Here is a 20,401-nt window from a genome sequence, read left to right as displayed (position 1 = left end):
TGAATAAAGTTTCTTCCTCCTCCTCCCCATAAAGCAAATGGGGACGAAAATTAGACGCGATGATAGCGCCATCTGGATTCTGGTGGCAACTGTAAAAAGATTGAAAAATTACTATTTTACTTATAATTGAAGAAGTATTTATTATTTTTTACTCTCAAATAACTTTTTGAACAAATAACAACTAAAAATATTGGTTGCAAAATTTATAGCTGCACATAAAATAAAATAGTTTTCAAAAGCACAAGGGCATTTTGATATGGTGGCTGGCACTGACAATCTGCATAGCAGACGATACCGTCGTCTGTTTCCGCGTCACGTTTGTCCCTCGCTCGCTGCAGCAACCCCCTCTCTCGATTTCTCTTGTTTCCATGTAGTACATTGCAGTAAACTACTTACTGGACGCTCACAAGTACTTACTTAGTAAGTTGTGAAACTACATACAGGCCGAGCGAAATGACAATGCTGATTACACGAACTTGCAGCCATAAATCGTTGTATTGCGAGTCGATCGATCGATGTTCACACATAATAAAGGTCACATAAGTAACGTTTTATCATGTACAGTGAGCAATACGCGTGCATCAGCGTTCCTGTGCAAGCAAGGAATGTACACTCAAACCTCGTTATAACGTAACAGGATATCACAAAATAATGAATATAATGAAGTAAATGAAATTCCCTTTGAAAGCTCCATTTTAAACCTCATTGTATAAAAGTAAAATTGACCGGTAAATGGATATAACGAACTTAAATATTCAATCAAAGTCTATCAAAAAAAAAAAACTGAGTATAGTGTGAAGTATATCGTTTTCTGCGGAGTTTGACGCTCGTTCAGCACGGCTATTACAGCCACGTCATGCGCGACCTTACAGCCATGCCATGCGCGGCCGAGAGAGCAGTCCTCCTCACACAGCCAGCGGAGAGGATTGAGAAAGCGTTCAGCGGGTCACATGACCGAGAAGCGGCGCCACGGTGCAAACCGGTTTCCCTCTCACTTATGCGCCTTAAAGACGACGGCAACGACTGTGTCTCCGCTGCTACCCTCTGCAACGAGAAAGGAGAACTCTCTGCAACAGCTTTCTTTTTTTTTCATATCTCTCTGCGCACGGCCTTGAAAGGATCTCTGCGTGCAGAGACGAAAAGGGAGAAGCGTGGCACAGGCTCGTCGGAGATCGGCATTTGAGAGAGTGCAAACAATACGCCACAGTCCTTTCTTTCCTTTCCTTCTTTTCCTTCTTCACGCCCAGCATTATGAGGTGCCACCAGGAGATTGGGCATGGTGCTGAACGCGGTATATTCAAATTAATTGTTGCAAGTGCTTGCGCGTTCGAATTACAGGGCATCTTCGCCCAATGGAATACACATAGCTTTGAAGGGACCTCAGCGTGAGTTCCAATTAACCAAAAGTTCAAATTAAGCGTATTTGAATTACTGAGATTCGACTGTGTTTATTTTCTGTCGCACACGTGGTCGCGTAGTGGTACGTAGGGCCGCGAGGCGGTTTCCTTCTTTGCATGCTTATAGGTAAGCGCCCATCTGAGCATACACTGCCACAAACTGTTATAATCGATATAGCGAAATAATGGTTATAACGAAATAATTGTGGCTCCCCTTCAACTTTGTTATGACAAGGTTTGAGTGCATAAGCCCAATGTGGATGCCCAAAGCACAGAAGCTGTCCAGTACTAACTGATTGATCATCATCATCATCATCATCATCATCATCATCATTATCGTAAGCCTCACTACATCTACTGCAGGACAAAGACCTCTCCCATGTTCCGCCAGTCAACTTGGTCCTGTCATTGCTGCTGCCACTGTAAACCTGTAAACTTCCTAATCTCATCTGCCCACCTAACTTTCTGTCTCCCCTTTGTGCATTTTGCATTCTCGGAGATTTCATTCAGTTACCCTTAAGGACCAGCGGTTATCCTGCCTACGTGCTATGTGCCCGGCCCATGTCTATTTCTTCTTGATTTCAACTATCCTTAACTTCGGTTTGTTCCCTGACCCACTCTGCTTTCTTCTTGTTTCTCAAGGTTACACCTATAGTGTTCCTATAGGTGTAACTGCTCGCTGCGTCGTTCTCAATTCAAGCTAAGTCCTCTTTATAAGCCTCCAGGTTTCTGCTCCGTAGGTAAGTACCGGCAAGATGAAGCTGTTAAATACCTTCCTTTTGAGGGATAACGGCAATCTACCAGTCTTGCGCTGGCTGATATATCGATCCAACTGCACAAAACCTTCGCTAATGTAAGAAAAGGTACATGTATCGCTAACGTCCCAGCACTTCGGTAGCTTAAGATGTCACAACACCCTGTTGACAGCATTCGGCAAACTTTTTGTAACTGATATCAACATATCCGGTGCCTTTCACGAGCAGTGCGGCACAATTGTTCTCTGGTTCGCGCTGCCACTTAAAGCGCGTCACTTTCCAATTTTCTATGTGTTCACACTCTTCATGCTTCCAAATGTCTAAAATTAAATGAGAAACAGTTTTTTATGCGTAACATTTTCAAACTTAAATAAAATTGGCGAAAAAGAAAGAAGGCTTAGATGCCATTTCATTAGCCGCTGCCGGCAGTGCGCTGTCGTCATTTCGACGGGGGCGACACCTGAAGGCCCGGACGAGAAGCTCGCAACACGCCACTGGTTTGACCGTGTATCAACCACTATTAGTATGTTGTGATTATTCGAGGGTCATTCATTCCATGCCAAATATCACAGCCATTCTGGCGACCATCTCAAATGTATTTGAAAAAATTGTGCTGATTTACTGCATTGAAATCAGTGAAACGATCAATATTTCCGAGAAGAAAAAATTTTTGGTCATGTGGCTGCCTTCTCAACTTCCTGGAATGTCGTTTGGGTGTTGTGTGTGGGAAAATTTATTGTAAAAATACCACTCCCTTCTTTCTATACCGAATTCGGTCTACATGTGAAGTAAGAGCTCTTGTGTAAGGTGTTTGAAGCTCAGTAATATTAGTGCAATTTTTCTGGCATATATGCCTCCAAGAATTAAGTCAAAATGTGTTATGTTAGCATTTTTTATTGCAATATTGCACTTTGTATGAATATCTGAGTAGTGAATACTTACTCCACAGAAGGTATATTTTGAGGATAAAACATTTTGAGACCCCTAAAGCTCCTAAACATTACGAGAAAAATTCACACATCTCGCAAAATCGTCATTTTTGTCCCTATTGAGACGCAACTTGCACCATGTGGTGGTCCAATTAAATATCTCCTTTATCCTTCAATCAAAAGCAAATAAGCAGTCCTTTTTATACAGCACATTTTATCATTACATTTTTTGTTTTAGAAAAAAAAAGAATTTTTGAACTTTCCCATTGGCGCTTATCCTCCCATTTGGTTATGCAACAGCTGCCGCCCCATTGCCGTCAATGGGAAAGTTAAAAAATTATTTTCTTTCCTAAAACAAAAAAATGCAAATTATAAGATTTGCCATATGAAAAGAACTTTTTATCTGCTTTAGAGTTAAGTATAAAAGTGACTTTTAATTGGACCATCATATAATGCTAATTGCATCTCAAGATGGACAAAAAGGACGGTTTTGAGAAATTTGTGAATTTTTCTGGTAAAGTTTAGTAGTTTGAGACATCCCAAAAAATCTTTTTCTCAAACTATACCTTCTGTGGAGTAAGTATTCACTACTCAGATATTCATAAAAGAGCAGTATTGCAATAGAAAAATTGCAAACATAACACATTTCGGCTAAATTCTGGGAGGCATATGTGCCAGAAAAAGTGCTCTAATATTACAAGCTTCAAACACCTTACACAAGAACCTTTACTTAAGATGTAGACCAAATTTGGTGTAGCAAGAAGGGGCAGTGCTTTTAAAATAAATTTTTCCACAAACAACACCCAAATGACATTTCAGGAAGTTCAGAAGGCAGTCACGTAACCAAAAAATTTTTTCTCAGAAATATTCTACCATTTTACTGTTTTCAATGCAGTAAATCAGCACAATTTTTTCAAATACATTTGAGGTGGTTGCCGAAATGGCTGGGATGTTTGGCATGAAATGACCCTCAAGAGATATCCCCACGTGCCAAGGTCAACAAAGGTGTCCCACAAGGATCAATACTTGGTCCTCTATTGTTTATAGGTTTTGTCAATGACTTATGTGATATTTCAGATTCTCCTAAATTAATCATGTATGCTGAAGACACTAATATTTCTTTAGCTGGTTACTCAATCTCGTAACTCGAAAGCAGTACTGTGAACGCCAGGCTTGATCGAATAGTGAATTTTCGGTTCGAAGCGAATAGTGATTTTTGTCAAATAACTTTGAATCAAAATTCGAATAGTATATATATGACGTATTGTAAATAAAAGAAAGCATATTTGCCATGACCAAACTAACCTGCACATTTTTATTTTTTTCATGTTGAAACAAGGCCTGTGCAAATGCTTTTTTTTTTTTGCATCGCAGGATGTGGAAGCAACTTGGAATAGTAGCAAGATATGACCTTTAGTAGAATGCAAGTGATAGCCTGTAAAATGTGTTATGTTTTAAAATTTGCTATACTTAAAGCATATAAGTTGGTATGACAAGCTTTTAAACTTATAAAATGAGGAATCGATGAAAGGCTAACAAGTTCATTTAACCTTGAAAAGGAGCTTCGCGACAGCGCGGATTTCTCATAAATAGATGTTTTCATGGCTCATCACCACTTACTGCGGTGAAACCACTTTTACAAATTATTACATGCAAACTAGTATACACTTAAAAGCTTTCACGGCTTAGCACTTTTCCACTGCAGTGAAACCACCTTTACAGAATGTACATGCATATTTTCGATGGAGGCGGAAATGTTGTAGTCCCGTGTGCTCAGATTTGGGTGCACGTTAAAGAACCCCAGGTGGTCAAAATTTCCGGAGCCCTCCACTATGGCGTCTCTCATTATCATATGGTGGTTTCGGGACGTTAAACCCCACATATCGATCGATAGAATGTACATGCAGACTAATATGTATTTATTCATTCATCTCGAATAATTTGAAATTTACAATAATTTAAACTTGACTAGAAGCGAATTTGAATATTTCATTATTTGTTAGAATATTGGAAGCATTTAAATATTTGCACAAGCCTAGTAAACACATATCAAAATAAGTTGTCTTGCTGGATAAAAATAAACAAATTGTAGCTAAATGCAAGTAAAACTAAATTTGTGTTGTTTGTACCTATCAATATGCTACGAAACAAAAGTCTAAGTGTCTCCGTTAAGAGTCAGACTTTACAACAAGTAAAATAACAAAAATTTTTGTGTATGTGGTTCCAAGAAGACCTTTCCTGGAATGAACATATAAATAAATTAGCAGTAGATCTAAGTAGTAGCATTGGATGTATATAAGAACTGTGTCATTTATTACCACTTTGGCTCAAGAAAGTGTTATATGATATACACTGTACTACTTCAGGTTAAGTTATTGTGTCTTGTGTTGGAGAACGGCGACAGCACGAAACTATGAGACATTACTTACGTTACAGAAAAAGGTACTAAGACTGTTCGAGAGATACTGCGGTCACCCACAAGATCTTAGCACATGTCTATTGTTTTCCAAATATTTTATATTACAAACAAACCAAATATATTATTATAAGTTACATTCGTACATTCAAAACAACAAGCTGTATCCCATGTACGATTAATTTTGATGTGTTGAGTACTGTCTCCATACACCTGCATAAAAACACCGAGAACTGGGCCAGCAACATACATGGTCAACACAACATGGTCAGTAACATACTGAATATCAAATACCGAGTATTCTCAACATACTGGAAAACGCTCTAGACCTAAATAGAAAAACTTCTAAAAATAAGTTTAAGGAAATTCACCTTAATAATTGCACTTAATATGTTCAATATAGACATTTGAATTAGCTATTACTTTATGTGTCTAAATTGTTTAAAGTACAGTTTCAATCCTGTCTGTTTGTTGGCTTGTTTGTTTTAGGAATGTGTATTCTTACAAGGAAACGTATATTTGCGGATATTTACTATGCTTGCACGCGATGACAATGGCTGGCACAATGGCGGACTGGGACCAGTCTCTATCCACTTCGTGGTCTTTTCTTTCAGCAGAGAGGGTTCACATCCGCCAAGAAGGTAGAACGGGGAATAGCCTGCGGTGTCATGTTTGGAGGAGTTGTAAGTGAAGGTGACGTAGGGTAACATTGCGTCCCAGTCGCGGTGGTCTGGAGAAACATACATCGACAACATGTCGGTGATAGCGCGACTCAGGCGCTCTGTAAGTCCATTAGTTTGTGAATGGCATGCCATTGTGAACTTGAGGTTCATGGAACAAGAATGTACCATATCCTGGATGACGCGAGATGAAAAGTATCGGCCTTGGTCAGCAACGAGCTGTTGAGGAGCACCGTGATGCAAATCATGTCATGCAGTAGAAAGTTGGCGACATCAGTAGCGCAGCTGGTTGGAAGATCGCCGGCGATCGCGTAACGCATCGCGTAGTCGGTCGCCACGGCAACCCATTTGTTCCCAGATGCAGAAGTAGAAAATGGCCCGAGAAGGTCGAGCCCTACGTGGTAGAATGGTTCAGCAGGGATCTCAATAGGGTGAAGGAGGCCAGCTGGAAGCGATGTTGGTCATCTTCTATGTTGACAAAGGTTGCAGCTGGCGGCATACTTTTGCACAGAGCGATATAGGCACGGCCAGAAAAAAACAACGCCGAACGCGATCACAAGTGCGGGTGACTCCCAGGTGACCGGCGGCAGGTTCATCATGAAGCTGTCGAAGAACATCTACATGCGAATAGGAAGGCACGACAAGAAGGTGGTCAGGACCATTAGGGCGCATGTTGTGGCGGTAGAGAACCCCTTCATGAAGGAAATACAAGTTCAGAGAAGTGGGTGGAGTAGCAGAACTCGGGCTTTCTATGATGGAAAGTAAATACGAGTCGTGGCATTGCTCAGAAGCGATATCAAGAAAGTATGATACTGATAAGACGCAAGCATCAGAAGCTTTCTCTGTGGCCTCTGGCGGATCCACTGGATATCATGACAGGCAGTCGGCGTCCTGATGGAGGTGACCAGATTTATACACGACCGAGAAGGTGTATTCTTGGAGGTGGAGAGACCAATGACCGAGACGTCCCGTGGGATCCTTGAGCGAACAAAGCCAGCAGAGCGCATGGTGATCAGTTACAACAATAAAACTGCGACCGAACAGGTACGGGCGAAATTTAGTGACAGCCTAAACAAGAGCAAGACAGTCTTTCAGTGCTGGAATAATTCTTCTCGACAGGGGACACAACGCGGCTGGCCTAGGCGATGACGCAGTCACGTCAATGCTCATGCTGAGCTAAAACAGCACCAATTCCGTGGTTACTCGCGTCAGTACGAACTTCTGTCGGTGCGGTCTGATCGAAGTTGGCTAATATTGGCGTAGTCGTGAGGGCTGCAATGAGCGCCGAAACTGCAGCATATTGAGGCGAACTTCAAGTAAATGGGACGTCTATTTAAAGAAGCTCGGTGAGAAGCCGCACAATATCGGCGAAATTCCGGGTGAAGCGGCAGAAATAAGAGCACAAACCAAGGAAGCTCCGGACATCCTTAGCAGAAGAGGGTATGAGAAATTGAGTCACTGCGCCGGATCGGGCTGTACTCCAGATGCGTTAACGAGATGACCAAGTACAGTTATTTCGCGATGGCCGAAACGGCATTTGGAGGAGTTCAGCTGGAGACCAGCGTTGCAGAATACTTGGAGAATGCTGGACAGTCGCTCAAGATGGCTCCCAAACGTCGGTGAAGAAACAATTATATCATGTAAGTAGCACAAGCAAGTAGACCATTTGAAGCCACGCAGAAGGGAATCCATCATGCGCTCAAATGTGTCCGGCCCATTGCAAAGCCGAAACGGCATAACGTCAAATTGATATAACCCATTGGGGGTTACAAATGCCGTTTTTTCTTGGTCCCGTAAGTGAACAGCGATCTGCCAATAACGAGATTGAAGGTAAATAGATGACAAAAACTTTGCGCCAAGAAAACAGTCAAGGGCGTCATCTATTCTTGGTAAGGGGTAAACGTCCTTTTTTGTGACCTTGTTGAGATGTTTAAAGTCGACGCGAAACCCCCATGTGTTGTCCTTCTTGACAAGCACGACCGGGTATGCCCACGGACTAGATGAGTGTTCGATGACGCCTTTGGCGAGCATTTTCTCGACCTCTTTCTTGATGACAGAGCGTTCGACGGCGGAGACATGGTAAGGGCGGCGTTGTATTGGGTTAGCATCGCCGGTGTTGATGTGATGGGTCACGTGAAACTGATGTCTGGCCTTAAGGGCGGTTGTCAAGATCGAATATATCCGCATAGGATGTCAAGAGACAGTGGAGGTCTTGTGCTTCGGAGGGCGAAAGATCTGGCGCTATAATTTTGGCAATGTCAATGCTTGAAAGGTTGAATGCAGTGAGCAAGTTGACATGCGGGGTAGGTTGCTCAGCTGACAGTTCAGTGATATCACACTCTTGCAACGATGACACGACGCCTAGTTTATTACCAGCAGGCAGCACATGCGTGGAGAAACTAAAGTTCAAAAGAGGCAAATAGGTCTGTTTGTGGCGTACTCTCACCACGGTGTGCGGGACAGCAATGAAATGCTTCAGCACAACGTCAGTAATAGGTGAAACGACATATTCACCATCTCGCACAGGCGGATCACACATAAGCTTTATGTAAGTCGCGGCTTGCGGCGGAAGATGCAGGAACTCGGTGACAGAAAGGCGACTTTGAGCATCACGGGCAACAGTGGCGTCAAAAGGCAGTTCCAGCTGAAGGCCCGTCGAGCAGTCGATAAGGGTGTAGTGCACAGAGAGAAAGTCAAGACCGAGAATCACGTCATGTGGGCACTGCTCAAGCATGGTGAACAATACCATGGTCTGACGGCCAGCAATACAGATGCCCCGCCAGGCCCAGGTTCGTTATAAGCGGGTTCGACTGTATTGCTCACACTGTAGCACACTTTGAATCCATTGCAAACCGTACCGGCTACGTTAAAAAAGGATGTAATTAATTTACAGTTAAACGGGTTTTGTACTGATTTACCATCAGAAAGCTTCAATTTAAAAATTTTTTGCCAACAAGTGCATGGCACACACTCTCACCAATGCTTTCCTGTGCTTGTAAATGAAGTCCTCGGGAGATGTGGCCCAAGCCGGAAGCCTGACATCATCAACCTGCTCTTTTGTTCCTTGGAGTCGCCCTAAATCAAATGCTGCAGCAAAAGATAAGGAACAGTGCATACATTCAATCAATATGCCAATAACAATTTTAGTAATAACAATATGCCCTGTAATTGTGACAAGAATAGTTGTTCCCCATGAGTAATTTGTGCTTTGCAAGCTAGGCTCTAACCTGACCGGAAGCAGGTAAATTACAGACTGGAAGTGAAAACAGGTTGTCAGCTGAAGACCCCAAGCATATACCCAGAGATTACGTGATGGACCGGAAGTGACAACAGAAGTCATGAAAGACAAGTGATTAAAAATATACTCCCACTTAACACAACAAAATATAACAAAAATTACACAGACGTTTTGCCACCTGTGCGGGTGGCATCCTCAGTATGCACTGGCACCAAATAAAAAAAGGTTTCCTAGTTTACGTCTGGTCTGTACACATCCGTTTCTGTACACATCCGGAAGGGGGGCAACGGTTGTTGTTGCATGCGGACTTGTTGTCGCGTGCAACAACACCTTGAGAAGCTTTATTTTGCCCAATCTTTGTTCTCGAGCCAGTGTCATCACATTACTGAAGTAAAAAACATGCCCATTAGACAGCAGTGTTGCGTTGACCATCTGTAATGCGACGATGCTAGCTCAAGAGCAAAGGTGGGGCAAGAAAAAGCTTCTCGAGTCGTAGTTCATCCGTAATATTATTGCAATAATAACTGCGTTATTATTCCGATAGCAATTATGTGGACAGTCGATGGGTTTTTGCTGTTGCCACCATGTTCCGCGACAAGTTAAAATTGATAGCATGCCTCCATGCATCGTTACTTTTACAAGTGGGTAAAAGGGCGCGAGCGCTGCTGAAGCAGAAATCAAACAAGCCGACCTATTTCTATCGCCTGGAGGGCGCATGAGATAATATCCCCCCCGCATTTCAGAACTGCAGTGGACACGTGGGGAGGGGGAGTCCTCTTTACTCAAGCGACAGTGAACATCGATTTTAAGAAAGTGATCCTGATCACTATTGCGCGTGCTATATCGGCAAACATCTGTCCACTTTCCATGCAAAGAGACTGTGTGAAAGCAGCAGCTCTCCCTGGAAGAGCCATATTTGCCTACACCAGCGTTTTATAGGCGTTCTAATATCTCATTGAAAAGAGCTTACTGTTAGCCTTAAACATTACAATTTGTTGCTATCGCATTCATTGCATAGTATTCTAATCGGCTAATCGCGAAGGCTACGGCCCTGCGAAGTCACAGCATGGTGCAACACATACAGCAAAGAGTGTGGTGAGTCAACCTCCAAAGATGTATGATCGTCACCATGATCTCTGAGAGTTATCAGTGCCTAATCGGACATTTGCTCGGTAGTAACAACACGTTGTCTACATACAAAAAGAAAGAAAGAAAGAAGTTACGCTGAACATCCTCAGGGGCCACTTTATGCACGTGCAGTGAAACCACACACGCACGCATAGCATCGAAAACGAAAAGCGAATGACACGGATACCGTGGAAAATTATTCGATAAAGTGTTCTCCATCTGCAGTACAGCCTCACATATGTGACGCCTACTAAAGGTGTAACAATGCAAAGTGGCATCCCCTGTGTCCCTTAACGAGCAGTTCAGAGACTTCTGAAGCAATTGCAGAGCGGCACTGACAATCCAAAAGTAGTTTTATTCTTCTGTTTTCGGTTTGGATAAAGGGGGAGGGCACATCCACGCATGTGCCTGCAGCGGCAAGAACGGCAACAATGCTGGCTTGAGGAGTGCAGGCCTGCCTGCCCACCACACGAGGCGCTGGCCACACCAGCACGCGATAAGGAGTGCTCGCTCTCGCCTTGAAATTGCCGAGGCCATAAGCGGGCCGTGTGTGCCGCTGACGCTTCACGCTTCGGCGGCAGCAGGGCAACTACAGAAGATACATGCTCGTGCAAAAATGATAAAATCTGAGGCAAAATTTATAGATTAACCCATGGCGAAAATTCGCTATATCCAGAATATGTCCCGCTTTTACTTTGTTACATAAAGGTTACAAGTGCATGTGCATCTATGGAGTACTGAAAGGAAAAAGAAAAACTTCGTAATATAGAGGAATTCGTTATATGAAAGTTTTCTGAATGGAGGTTTAACTGTATATGCATAGGCTTTTGACAGGTTTCAGACAAAAGGCTTCAGACAAGAGGCTGCAAAAACCAATGAAAGAACAACATAAATTTCGATTTCAAGTATTAAATTGCAAGTGTGAGAACATACCATTCATGTTTGTCAAGAATTCTGGCAGATAGAAGAACTCGGGAATAAGCTCCTTGACGTCATTGGGACTTTCCATGAGCATTTTCCATGTGCCCTCCACGGAGTGGAATTGTCGGTCTGCCACATCAAACCTGACCACGAAGTTAAATATAAGCACAAAATTTCTTGTTTTATAAGGATGCTTCTGATGCTGTTTCACGATTGAAATTTGAAAAGAAACGAGTATCCAGTAATATATATTGCACTACTAAAACTTCACTGCACATTTAAGTTCCTACTGTAAACTATTTGTAGCATGAATGAGTCAAATGTCAGCACAGGCATTCGCCGTAACAAGAGAAAGATGCATCATTTAAAACTGAACTGAACTGGAAGAAACAGAACCCTTGGAAAAAGCTTTACAATAAATATTTCAACAAGCAAGTTAAGAGTGATATCAAACATCTGTGAATGAAGAAAAACAGGACTCAATCTTCATTAATGACTAACTTTATTATAGTTAACTAAAACAATCTAAACAATTGTTTATATCATAATACAGTAAAAACTCGTAAATCGGAGTCGCTGGGACAATGAGGAATCTTCAAATTAAGCGAGTTTTCGAACTGACGGACCATACAAAAAGTAGGATACAACGAACTTGAAATTATTCAAAGTATTCAGGGCTGGTCGGTTGCTGTGCCGGCTAGTTTGCATCTCAAGGAGTTATGTTTTCCAGCAATTCCTAGTCACAATTTCGACACAAACAAGGGGGAATGGCGGGCCTCCCTGCTGCCAAAAAAAAAAAAAAAAACAGGATCAACTGAAATGCACGCTTGCGAAAAATAAGACATCTTCACTGCAACACACTGGTGACACACGGGCTGCATATTGCCTGCTTCTCAATGCGTCCACACGTCATGATGCGAGTATTCGCCCATTCTTTCTAGAAAAATAAAGAACTTGATAATGGGCAGTGTAACGAAATTCGCGACGTGTTTTGGCTGGGAAACATCACCATTGGAGCTTTCCAAACGAGTTTCCGACGTAGATATTGCAGGCAAGAACCCCACCAGCAGCGCAAGTATGCAAATTGCTGGAGCAACTGGCACTTAGAGGTTCACATACAATGCGAATTCCGCTAGACTGTCCTTTATTAATTTCTTTATATTCCCAGAAAAAATGGTTAAATCATGATGCGCTGACGTTGCGAGAAGCATAGGACATGTGCCCGTGCATCACTGCTGTGTTGCAATGAAGCATACTTTGTTTTTCAAAAGTGCACATTCAAGCTGATCTCGAGACCGTTCTTTTAATATAATTTTATTTTTCGTGCTAGAAGTAGCGAGGCTGGGTTGCTTCTGCTGCCACTCATTAGTACCGCTACGTTGCATTGCTTTGAGACTCTTTAGGGCCATCGTTTCCACGGATTCGCGACGAAATTTGAATCGAGAATTGGCACACTGCACCCAAAGTATTCAAATTAACCGAACTGGTGCAGACCTCTGCTTCAAATTATCTGCTCAAACTTACATTGCCAAATACTGGACTGCAGAAATACTTCAAATTAAGTGGAATTTCGAAATAACCGAGTTCAAATTAATGAGGTTTTACTGTATTTGGCCTATTTTGCTGCTAGGTGAAGGGTCTGTTAACTTGTTGAATAAAGAAGAACAGTGGTACAATTCTTAATTAGTTAACGCATACACATTCATAGGTCAAGAAGCCACTTGTAGGAGGCAACTGGAAATCTGCTGTGAGGGTGGCCGAGAGAGGGCACTACGTGACGGCATCATCATCATCATTGGGACGAGAGTGCTGGGGGTTGCGTGTGTGGGGAAGGGAGAGTTCGGCCTGGTTGGCCGAGAGAGGGCACTACGTGACGGCGTCATCATCATCATTGGGACGAGAGTGCGGGGGTTGCTTGTGTGTGGGGAAGGGAGAGTTCGGCCTGGTTGGGAAGAGTGGTAAGACGTAGCGGTGTGTGGTGTGCGATTTAGGGTTAACGCGTGACAAGTGGGGGCCCGTCCGCGATGGCTTCTGGCCCGACAACAGCAGCGGACGACATGCCTAGGCTCCAAGGTGTCGTTGAAGAGCTGTTGCTGGGTACCGACGGCTCCGCCATAAAGTGCGAACGAATCGCGGCGGTCGTGCGCGATCGAGTGATGGCGACGCCGCTGCCCACGGCTCCGCACGTGGGAGCATGGACTGCGATCGCTAACACTGGCGCGGTCCCTCGGGCCACCGACGACTCTGCGCCTCGGCTCGCCGGTGCGCACCTCCCCCGCTACTCCTGTGCTAGAGACTTGCAGTCGCCGGAGGAGTTTCTTGAACGTTTGGAAAACATCTGCCTCGTGACGGGGGTCGCCGCCGATAAGCGACTGACACACGTGGTACCGGCTGCCCTCGAGGGTGGCGCGAAGTTATGGTGGCGGTTCGTGCGCGGGTTCGACTGGTGGGAGCAACTCACTGCCGCCTTCCGCTCCGAGTTCTCGTCGATTGACGCGAAGCGTCGCCTGAAGGCGGAGCCTGAACAGCGCACGCAGCACCCGGAAGAAAATTTGAAAGAGTTTATATATGCGATCGCTACGTTTTACGACCGCATCGGGGAAGAGGTCTCCGAAGCCGAGAAGGTGCAGCGCGTACTGAGGCAGATGCACCCTTAGTTGCAAGATTGGGCGGAGGGGCATGCCTACAACGACCTCGCCGAGTTGGTGAAGGCAGCCGACGGCCTAATAGAGCGGGCTTGGCGTCGCCTCCAGTACAGACCACCGCCACTTCCGAGCAACCAAGTAGCCAGAGATCTGGCGTTCCGCCCTAGTCAGGCCCCCGACCATCACTCACTGCCGCAGTCGAACAGTATGGCGACGGCGTCGTTCACTTCGTTTGCTGCTGCCCCACCGGCACCACCGACTTATCACTGGCCACTGCATCCAGCTGCGCTAGACCCGTCGTACTGCCGGGACCGACAGTACTCGTGCGACACAGCGCCTCCGTTCTCACCCTACGGGCTGGGACTGATGCCACGGCAGGAGCCCGTGAGTGGAGCAATGCATGTGCAGTGCCATCGCTGTGGTGGATTCGGCCACATATCTCGTAACTGTGCCACGGGTCGACGAATGGGGCCACCCGTTTGCTTCCGGTGCCAGCGATTGGGTCACATGCAAGCACAGTGCCCGGGAAACCAGTGGCGGTAGGTGCTGTCCGGCGGGCACCTACGGTAGTGCGCACCAAGTAGCGACCACAGCCGGTAGCAAAGAGCCCCTTATCGACGTCCGTATCGGGTCGTCGACGTTCAAGGCCCTGCTAGATACAGGCTCAAGTGTAAGCCTCTTCGAACCGCACGCCGCGGCGGCGGCCCAAGCTTCTGGAGCCAAACCCAAGGCAGACGTACGCGTGCTGCATTTGGCATCAGGCTGGTCGCAGTCAACCATGTCTCTGAAGTTCCTGATCGAGTGGGCTGCCGGTTGCCACAGACAGCAGTTTTTGTGCGTTCCTGACCTGTGCCGTGACGTTGTCCTTGGTAGGGATTTCCTGACGGTGAGTGGCATCTCTCTGCACGTTTCACTTGGTGGGTGGACTGTCGGCACAGAACCACAAAGAATTGTGCCCTATGTCAAGGCCGTTAAGGAACAGCCAGAGGCAGTGGATGATTTTGGAGACAGTCTGCGCTGCATTTTTGCTGAGGGCAATGCCAATGTGTGTGCCAGTGTGCCGGAGGCGACTGCAGCCTGCAATGGGATCATTCCCGGCCACTCGTCGAACCTAGACCCGCGCATGAAACACATTTTAGAAGAGTTTAGCGAAATCTTCACCACAACTCCGGGCTGCACAACCCTGGCAGAGCATCGCATAGACACGGGAGACAACCCACCTGTTCGATGCAAACTGCGACCAGTGAATGCCGAGAAGCAGGCCATCATGGACAACTGCATTCAAGACCTGCTGGCACAGAACCTCATCCGCCCTAGCCAAAGTCAGCATGCCAGTGCTCCAGTCCTGGTTGAGGAGAAGTCTGGTGGCTACCGCATGGCTGTGGACTACCGCCAGCTGAATGCACGCACTAAGGTGCCAGTCTACCCCATGCCGAGGACTGATTGGTTGCTGGCACAGCTGGTACGAGCCAGGTGGTTCTCAAGTTTTGATCTTTCACAAGGTTTTTTTCAAATCCCTGTTCAAGAGCAGGATATTCCAAAGACAGCGTTCATTTGCCATCGGGGAACCTTCGAGTTCATGAGAATGCCCTTTGGAGTTGCCGGAGGTCCTGCCACGTTTCAGACCCTGATGGACCGACTACTGGAGGGAATTAATCACCAGTTTGCCATGGCGTTTCTTGATGATGTCCTGGTGTATTCGGAGACCCTAGAGGATCATCTTGAGCATGTTCGGGAGGTGTTGAAGCGGATAAGTTCGGCACAGCTGACCATTAATCCAGGGAAGGTGCACGTGTGCTGTCAATACCTGAAGTTCCTTGGCCATGAAATATCGCCCGGGCAGTGTAGGCCGGACAAGGAAAAAGTGCGAGCGGTGCTGGACTATCCTCAACTAACAACACTCAAACAGCTACAGGCCTTCCTGGGACTAGCAGGCTATTACAGAGGGTTCATACCTCAGTTTTCTATCACTGCACGTCCACTCACAGAACTGCTTAAGAAAAACCAACGTTGGCGGTGGGAGCTGCAGCAAGAGGAAGTCTTTAGAGCACTTAAGCAGTCCCTGGCCGACGATGTTGTTGTAAACTTGCCGGACCTCAACAGACCATTCGTGGTGGAAACGGACCCCAGTGGAGTCGGCATTGCAGCGGTGCTTCTGCAGGCAGCCGAGAGTGATGCTCAACTGCGTCCAATAAGCTTCATTAGCAGGGTCCTCACTGAGGCAGAGCAGCGCTATACAGTGCAAGAATGGGAGTGTCTGGCTGTGTTGTGGGCAGTGGACAAGTTCCGACCATACCTCGAGTTCACCGAGTTTGAGATACACAGTGATCACTCCTCATTGTCCTGGATGTTCACCACAGACCAGGCCTCACCACATGTAAAGCGTTGGGTTTTGCGGCTGCAAGGTTTCAACTGCAGGATCAAGCACAGGCGGGGTCTTGCAAATGTGCCAGTCGACGCCTTGAGCAGAGCTCCCCTTCAGCACCAGGAAGTTCCAAGCCCGAGTCTACACGAGACGCTGTTCCCTACGGCTGTTCCAGAGCCCAGCCCACAAATCAGCTTTGAGGCAGCTGCTGTAGCATCTGAAGTGGACGACACTACTGTCTTGAATGATGCAGGGCTCCTCGCCCAAGAACAAGAGCAGGACCCCATACTGTCAAAACTACGAACTGTGATGAAGGGAGGGAAGCTTCCGCCCACTGACAGTGATCAACCTTTGATCAAAGACCTGGCGGGGACGACCGAGATGGAAGAGAGTGGGTTGCTTGTACAGCACCGAGGGAACAGGAAAGTACCTTGGCTACCAAACCATCTCTGCAACTTGGTCCTGCGACTGTCCTATGACCACCCGATTAGCGGCCACTCCGGCTTTTTCAAGACCCTCAAACACATTTCTCAGAATTTCGTGTGGCTGGGTATGCGCTCGGACATATCCAAGTATGCGCGATGCTGCCAGGTTTGTCAGTGCACCAAAGCCCACTGGCAGAAGCCAGAAGGGCTGAAGAGCTGTCAATGGGCCACTGCCCCCATGGAACAGCTCAGCGTAGACATAATTGGGCCCTTGCTTATGACTCCTCGACGCCACAAGTACCTTCTCGTGGTGATTGACAAGCCCACCAAGTTCATTGAACTTTTCCCATTACGGGCAGCAAACAGCAAGAGTGTGGTGGCCTGCATGATCCAGGTTTTTTGCAGACATGGCACACCTGTCTCCATTTCAAGTGATAATGGAAAGCCGTTTGTAAGCAGGTTGTGGAAGGGCCTCCTTGAGCATTGGGGCATACAAGACCGACACACTGTTCCGTACCGCCCTGCCGGGCAAATGGTGGAGCGCCACAATGGCATTATCAAGCAGTGCCTTAGGGCTTATTGTTCCAACCACAAAGACTGGGACCAGCACATCCCTGAAATAGCCCTGGCCATGCGCACGGCTGAAAGCGTTGTCACGGGCTACACGCCTGCCTTCCTCTGTTATGGCCGGGAGCTGAGAACCCCATGGACACAGGCTGAGGCCGAAGATGAGGCGAAGCCTCCTGCGACAGCATACCGTGCACTTGCTACTGAGGTCTCCAAGTGTCTGCAGGAGGTGCTTGACTTCTCCAGGACACACCGAAACCACATGTGGCGCACCCAGAAGACTCGCTACGACCAGCACAGGCGGCCACTGACAATACAGGAGGGTGATCTTGTTCTGCTCGAAAGCCACTCCCTCAGCGATGCCACCAAGGGCTTCTCCTCGAAGCTTGCACCCCGGCGTTCCGGTCCCTTTCGGGCAGTGAGACGTGTAGGACAGAATGACTTTGTTCTAGTGGACCCCAAAACGGGTCGTCGCCACGGTGTGAGACACGCAGATCAGCTGACACTCTACCATGACGCTGCAGGCGATGTGTAGTGGTGGCTTCACATTTTGAGGGGGGGAGACCTGTGAGGGTGGCTGAGAGAGGGCACTACGTGACGGCGTCATCATCATCATTGGGACGAGAGTGCTGGGGGTTGCGTGTGTGGGGAAGGGAGAGTTCGGCCTGGTTGTCCGAGAGAGGGCACTACGTGACGGCGTCCTCATCATCATTGGGACGAGAGTGCTGGGGGTTGCTTGTGTGGGGAAGGGAGAGTTCGGCCTGGTTGGGAAGAGTGGCAAGACGTAGTGGTGTGTGGTGTGCGATTTAGGGTTAGCACGTGACACTGCAGTTGGTGCGATGCAACTACAGTTAGCTTATGACAAGAGCTTTGCTTCCAAATCATTCATTCCGGAGAATTTCGCTGTCTTGAGGCAAAGGAAAGACCAAGATGCACATTTGAACTTGACCACGTGCAACAGTGTGCTTTATATATGTTACTTTTTTCTGCCAGTAATCTTCAGTGTTTATACAGTATGATACCTAAAAGAGTGGCAAGAAAAGAAAGATGGAAACTAGCGATAAGAAATTCGAAAATAGGTGCTGTTTGCTGGGCCCGAAGTTTAGATGAGCTGACTTGTCTTTTTCAAGACTGCAACTGATTTCCTTAACGATTGTGTGCTCTCTACACAGTCCAAAAAAGAATGAAGGCTTCGTACCCCCTCCCCTCTTTTTTCTATTGCTCTCCCTTCCTCCTGTTTCGGTTGTATACACTTGGAAGCCTGTACTTGCTTAGATCTTGCATTGAAAGAAAGGAAAAGAGTTTACATGGTGCTGCAGACATTTACCACTTGACACAAGTTCGACTTCATCTTAAGTTCAAGCAACGATAAGCACCGCACTAGAGTAGAATCTCAATGACATGATTACGGTTGATGCGAATTTCGTGATGATACAAATTTGAACGTTTATTTGGATGGACTATATTATATAAAATATGCCGTGATTCGGTATTATATGAACGGTTTTCACAGCCACCGCGAATGATACGAGCACGCGATTGACCTCTGCACGCGAACGGCGCAACACAGCTTATCTGTGGGAGCAAGGTCCATTCACACTTGGCATCGAAGGGAGTGAACGCCGCGAAACTTTCAAACTTTGAAACTTTATTTCAATATTCGAGATGCTGATGGCCATGGTCAAAAAGCCTCTAACGAACTTGACTGAGACCACGACCCCTTACAAATGCTTACAAACTCACGAGAACTTCCCTCACTTCGCCGCTTAAGTGGCCGGGTAACTATGCCAGAGGCCAACGCGAAAACAATCGATCCGAGACCGATTTCCCATCATGCAATAGCAGATTGCCTTTTTTCTTCACGATTTTGGCTACATCATCTGCACTAGCTCTCAAACCATGTGATGAAAACAGCGAGCCACAAATTCAACATGGCGGCAAAGGCATCAGCGGTGGCTCGCGTCAGTAGAGCTCCTATTCTAGGCCACTCTAGTGTTCGCCCAATCGCGAACTATACTCGCGCAGCATGACAAAGCTCACGGCCTTGAGAAGGAAGCATTCATCAAGAACTTGGTTCCGATTACAATCGCTGCAAACACCGGAAGTAGAAGAAGGTGCAGAGGCAGCAAGTCTGCATGCCCTAACGTGTTTCACTTACGCAATTGCGGCTCAATCCTTCGCCGCCACTGGCGGTGCGTCCGCTCGTGTTGCTTATGCTCGCATATCTCCCGAAACAGCGTTTGTACAGGTGCAAACAGTTTCTTTTGAGTGCTTTGCATGCATAACTAGGACTCAGTACAAATTTTAATGCTCAAAAAACGGACAAAATGGAATGAATTCTCAAGAGACGAAGAAGGCAACGGTGGCATGTATACAAGGGGCCGACTAATGTGAACATTTTCGACAGGCATGGGTGTGGTTTTGCGACCACTCTGGCGTTTCCACTTGAATTCTTCCTTGTGAATTCTCCAGGACTGATTTATTTCGAGTCAACTTCGAGGCGAGTGAATTTACAATAAGTTTTGCCACTTTCATTCCCTTTGATACCAAGCGTGAACACGCTTTAGGCATCAGCAGCCCACGTGAGTAAACTGCGACACTTTATTGAAAGTTGGTGAAAGCAGAAAAGTTCAAAAGATCATCATGGACTTTTTTTTCAGCAACAAGTAGTTGACCCCAATACAGATTTTGTTCATCTTTACATTGTTTTTGGTTCATGCAAATTCGTGATGATACGAATATTTTGCATGCTCCCTTCAAATTCGTATCATCGAGATTCTACTTATTACTAAATAACTTTTTCTAAAGGCTTCTCTTAGTTTGTAGGAATATAAAACATTTATAATTGGAGCATTGTTTTGTGTGTAGTTAATGTAATTAGTTCATACATAAAGCTATACAAAGAAACTAAAAGTTGGATAACCTCATGCAAACT

General features: G+C 46.0%; 1 protein-coding gene across 4 annotated transcripts in view; it reads right to left on the bottom strand.

Moving 5' to 3' along the window:
* The window catches only part of LOC119165896 (neurobeachin-like protein 1), a 202,742-nt gene that overhangs the window by 51,232 nt on the left and 131,109 nt on the right, over positions 1–20,401 (bottom strand). For all 4 annotated transcript variants that reach the window (XM_075865221.1, XM_075865224.1, XM_075865222.1 and 1 more), the window contains 2 exons: positions 11,477–11,607; positions 9,155–9,264 (listed from right to left, as the gene is read on the bottom strand). In XM_075865221.1, coding sequence (XP_075721336.1) covers positions 9,155–9,264; positions 11,477–11,607 — 241 coding nt within the window. The remainder of the gene's footprint in view (positions 1–9,154; positions 9,265–11,476; positions 11,608–20,401) is intronic.

Source organism: Rhipicephalus microplus, chromosome 1 (genome assembly GCF_043290135.1).
Source record: "Rhipicephalus microplus isolate Deutch F79 chromosome 1, USDA_Rmic, whole genome shotgun sequence".
Classification (NCBI taxonomy): Eukaryota; Metazoa; Arthropoda; class Arachnida; order Ixodida; family Ixodidae; genus Rhipicephalus; species Rhipicephalus microplus.
Note: the sequence above shows the minus strand (reverse complement) of the source record. Positions and strands in the feature narration are given on the sequence as shown.